The 5323-nt window shown below is 32.4% G+C and overlaps 1 protein-coding gene across 1 annotated transcript; it reads right to left on the reverse strand.

Annotated features, from left to right (window-relative positions):
• Positions 1-3480: 3480 nt before the first annotated feature.
• On the reverse strand, positions 3481-4385 carry nog1 (noggin 1). The gene has a single exon (XM_087809321.1). The coding sequence runs from the start codon at positions 4248-4250 to the stop codon at positions 3582-3584; it is 669 nt and encodes a 222-aa protein (XP_087665447.1). The 5' UTR covers positions 4251-4385; the 3' UTR covers positions 3481-3581.
• Between the last annotated feature and the right edge of the window lie 938 nt (positions 4386-5323).

Below are 5323 nucleotides of genomic sequence, written 5' to 3' on the forward strand. Positions count from 1 at the left end.
TATCAATAAATATCTATACATCATTAAATTATATATATCAATACATGTATATATATCATTAAATTATATATATCAATAAATATCTATATATCATTAAATTATATATATCAATAAATATCTATATATCATTAAATTATATATATCAATAAATGTCTATACATCATTAAATTATATATATCAATAAATGTCTATATATCATTAAATTATATATATCAATAAATATCTATAAATCATTAAATTATATATATCAATAAATATCTATACATCATTAAATTATATATATCAATACATGTCTATATATCATTAAATTATATATATCAACAAATATCTATATATCATTAAATGATATATATCAATAAATATCTATATATCATTAAATTATATATATCAATAAATGTCTATACATCATTAAATTATATATATCAATAAATGTCTATATATCATTAAATTATATATATCAATAAATATCTATACATCATTAAATTATATATATCAATAAATATCTATACATCATTAAATTATATATATCAATAAATGTCTATACATCATTAAATTATATATATCAATACATATCTATATATCATTAAATTATATATATCAATAAATAGCTATATATAATTAAATTATATATATCAATAAATATCTATATATCATAAAATTATATATATATATCAATACATATCTATATATAATTAAATTATATATATCAATAAATATCTATATATCATTAAATTATATATATCAATAAATATCTATATATCATTAAATTATATATATATATCAATACATATCTATATATAATTAAATTATATATATCAATAAATATCTATACATCTTTAAATTATATATATCAATAAATATCTATATATCATTAAATTATATATATCAATAAATATCTATACATCTTTAAATTATATATATCAATAAATATCTATATATCATTAAATTATATATATCAATAAATGTCTATATATCATTAAATTATATATATCAATAAATATCTATACATCATTAAATTATATATATCAATAAATATCTATACATCATTAAATTATATATATCAATAAATGTCTATATATCATTAAATTATATATATCAATAAATATCTATATATCATTAAATTATATATATCAATACATGTCTATATATCATTAAATTATATATATCAATAAATATCTATATATCATTAAATTATATATATCAATACATGTCTATATATCATTAAATTATATATATCAATAAATATCTATACATCATTAAATTATATATATCAATACATGTCTATATATCATTAAATTATATATATCAATAAATATCTATATATCATTAAATTATATATATCAATAAATATCTATATATCATTAAATTATATATATCAATAAATGTCTATACATCATTAAATTATATATATCAATAAATGTCTATATATCATTAAATTATATATATCAATAAATATCTATACATCATTAAATTATATATATCAATAAATATCTATACATCATTAAATTATATATATCAATACATGTCTATATAGCATTAAATTATATATATCAATAAATATCTATATATCATTAAATTATATATATCAATAAATATCTATATATCATTAAATTATATATATCAATAAATGTCTATACATCATTAAATTATATATATCAATAAATGTCTATATATCATTAAATTATATATATCAATAAATATCTATACATCATTAAATTATATATATCAATAAATGTCTATACATCATTAAATTATATATATCAATACATATCTATATATCATTAAATTATATATATCAATAAATATCTATACATCATTAAATTATATATATCAATACATATCTATATATCATTAAATTATATATATCAATAAATATCTATATATCAACATTAAATTGAAACAAAAAGGAGCAAAATGTGTTTGTTGTTAAATTCAAAGATCGATAAATAAATACATTTAAAACGTCATAAGTGACATGTTTAGTTTATGTGACGATGGATTTAAATGTACATGTATATGTATATGTATATGTATATGTATATGTATATATATGTACATGTATATGTATATGTGTATATATGTACATATATATCTATATGTGTATATGTGTATATATGTACATGTATATGTATATGTATATGTGTATATATGTACATGTATATGTATATGTGTATATATGTACAGTTTAGAGACGTCTAAGGGCTGAACGACAGTGTTGGTCATGAAGAGAGAGAAGAAGAAAGAAAATAAATGGAAATATAGGAGGTGAAAGGAGGAGAAGAAATGGAAATATAGGAGGTGAAAGGAGGAGGAGAATAAATGGAAATATAGGAGGTGAAAGGAGGAGGAGAAGAAATGGAAATATAGGAGGTGAAAGGAGGAGGAGAAGAAATGGAAATATAGGTGAAAGGAGGAGAAGAAGAAATGGAAATATAGGAGGTGAAAGGAGGAGGAGAAGAAATGGAATATAGGAGGTGAAAGGAGGAGGAGAAGAAATGGAATATAGGAGGAGAAAGGAGGAGAAGAAGAAATGGAAATATAGGAGGTGAAAGGAGGAGGAGAAGAAATGGAAATATAGGAGGTGAAAGGAGGAGGAGAAGAAATGGAATATAGGAGGTGAAAGGAGGAGGAGAAGAAATGGAATATAGGAGGAGAAAGGAGGAGAAGAAGAAATGGAATATAGGAGGTGAAAGGAGGAGGAGAAGAAATGGATTATAGGAGGAGAAAGGAGGAGGAGAAGAAATGGAATATAGGAGGTGAAAGGAGGAGGAGAAGAAATGGAATATAGGAGGAGAAAGGAGGAGAAGAAGAAATGGAATATAGGAGGTGAAAGGAGGAGGAGAAGAAATGGAATATAGGAGGTGAAAGGAGGAGGAGAAGAAATGGAATATAGGAGGTGAAAGGAGGAGAAGAAGAAATGGAATATAGGAGGTGAAAGGAGGAGAAGAAGAAATGGAATATAGGAGGTGAAAGGAGGAGAAGACAAACATTGAGCTTTAGAGGCAAATAAAAAAAAAGGAAGATTATAGGAAAAAAAAGAATTTATTCTGGTAGATGTTTTAAATATATTTAAGAGTATCAGGTAAATATATATATATATATAATCAATGATTAAACTTCACTAACGCAGTACAATTATTTGTAAAAACACGTTTATCTTTAATCAAAACCCCAGTTTTTTTTCAGTGCAGCTTAAAGTCGTTTTATAGAAAAATAAAAGTAATAAATTAATATGTTTGTTGATGAGCATCTTTTTAATGAATATTATTATTAGAATTTATATTCTTTTAACAAGTTTTTACACTAAAGTATTAACGATAAATACCTCACCAAATACATTTTAAAGGTACATCTTAATATTAATATATCAACACATTCATTGATGACGTCATCCAGGCTCAAATAAGCGGAGTCACGTGTCAAAAGCATCTCAGTGTATTTTATTTACGAATATAAAGAATAAATAAAAACGTCCTTAATTTACAGAAGAACCGAGTCCGGGTCCGACGGGAGTCCATGAGCTCCATAGAGACGAGCCCGGCTCAGGTGGACTCTGGGGGTCCAGTCCTCGGGTCGAGGGCTCAGCTGGCGCACGCGCACTTGCAGTCCGTGATGACCGGGTACTGGACCGGGATCCAGGCGCACTTCAGGCCCGCCTTCCGCTGCACGCACCTCCACCTGAGGAGCGTCAGGTGGGTCGAGCTCGCGGGCCTGCACGTCATGCCCTCCGGCACCGAGCACGAGCGCTTGCTGAGGCAGCTGCCCACGCGCACGAACCTGGGCCAGAAGCGGGTCCCCAGGTCGGTCCAGGCGCTCAGGACCGGGCAGAAGGAGAACCCCCAGAGCCACTGCTGCAGCCGCCGCTTCAGCTTCTTGTTCGGCTTGTGCTTCTTGCCGAACTGCACGTCAAAGTCCACGGCGCGGATCTCCTTGGGCAGGACCCCGGGGGGCTTCTGCGGGTCCGGCTCGTCCGGCTCGTCCAGCCCGGCGTTCTTGTCGTCCAGCGGGGGGGCCACGGACAGGTAGCGGCTCTCGAAGTCCCCCAGGAGGCTCCTGAGCTCGGTCTCGTTTAGATCCCGCTCCCTCGGGTCGAAGACCGGGTCCGGGTCCTCCTTGAGCTCCACCAGCGGCAGGCTGTCGCTCGGGATGGGTCTCAGGAAGTAGTAGTGCTGGCAGAGTCCAGAGTCCAGCATCAGTCCCAGGGACAGGACCAGCAGGTACAGGGCCACGAGCTGCGGGTTCTGGTCCATGTTGGGAGGGTCGCGAGGAGAAGAGTCGCCAGGAGTCAGAGGGATCCCATGATGCTCCTCCGGGAGGGGGGTCACTTGGAGAGGACGAGGCTGGTCCGCGGGCTCGGAGCGGTCCGGCCCGGCATCGTGCTCGCGTCGCGCTGCGCAGAGAGAGCGGCGCACGAGAGGCGCGGGCGCGTTATATCCTGCACGCGGGGCGTGATGTCATCGGTGAGACCCGCTTTGAATGTGGGTCTGTTGTCCAGGAGGAGATCCCCCAAAACCTCCTCCTTCCCGGGAGGAGGAGGAGGGAGCTGTCAGGAGAGGAGGGCGCCCCCTGTCGGCCAGAGATCAGTGACGCTGCAGGTAGAGGCTCGGGTCACGTGACTTGTGATAAAAAAAAAAGTGATGGAAAAAGTGTGAGTGAGTTAAAGAAGCTGCTGATGTCAGAATAAGAGCAGAATTAAAAGTGAATCCAGACATTATAAACATTTTAACTCAAAAGTAAAACCCTTTATTTCTATTTTTTTACTTTGAGAAATAAAATAGATTATATTTTAGTTGCTGGAAGATATTGTTTTCTGTTGAGATTTTTATTTCCATACTTTATGCTCCAGAAAAAAGATATTCCACCATTAAAATCATATCATTTCTGTTTTATTGATCATCTTAACCCACTTTTATTTTGAAAAAAAGTTGTATTTTTCTCAGCTTTCGACTCTCGACGCGTCAAGACGTTCGTTTCAGTCGAGTTTACTAAAAGAATAAACGTGAAAACTATTAATAAATGAGTGAAAAACAGACTTTACATGGTTTTATTTTTTACCGTTTTTAATCTAAAAGGTCGGTCGTGGAGTCATCATGTCGAAGAGGTGGAGAGAAGGCGGTCGACTCTTTGAAAGTCTAAGCTTTTAATCAACAATGTTGATCTTTGCAAGAAAGAAATCGAGACCACGACAAATATCTCTACTAGGTTAGTTTAACCCACTGAAGTATTATTCTGACGACGCTTCAAGAAGGTCTGGGACGGACCAGGAACACGAGACTTGAGACCAACGTTTACGTTCTTGGAACCTATTTACTGCTGCAGTCCG

The sequence above is a fragment of the Callionymus lyra genome, chromosome 15 (genome assembly GCF_982586985.1).
Source record: "Callionymus lyra chromosome 15, fCalLyr1.hap1.1, whole genome shotgun sequence".
In the NCBI taxonomy this organism is placed as follows: Eukaryota; Metazoa; Chordata; class Actinopteri; order Syngnathiformes; family Callionymidae; genus Callionymus; species Callionymus lyra.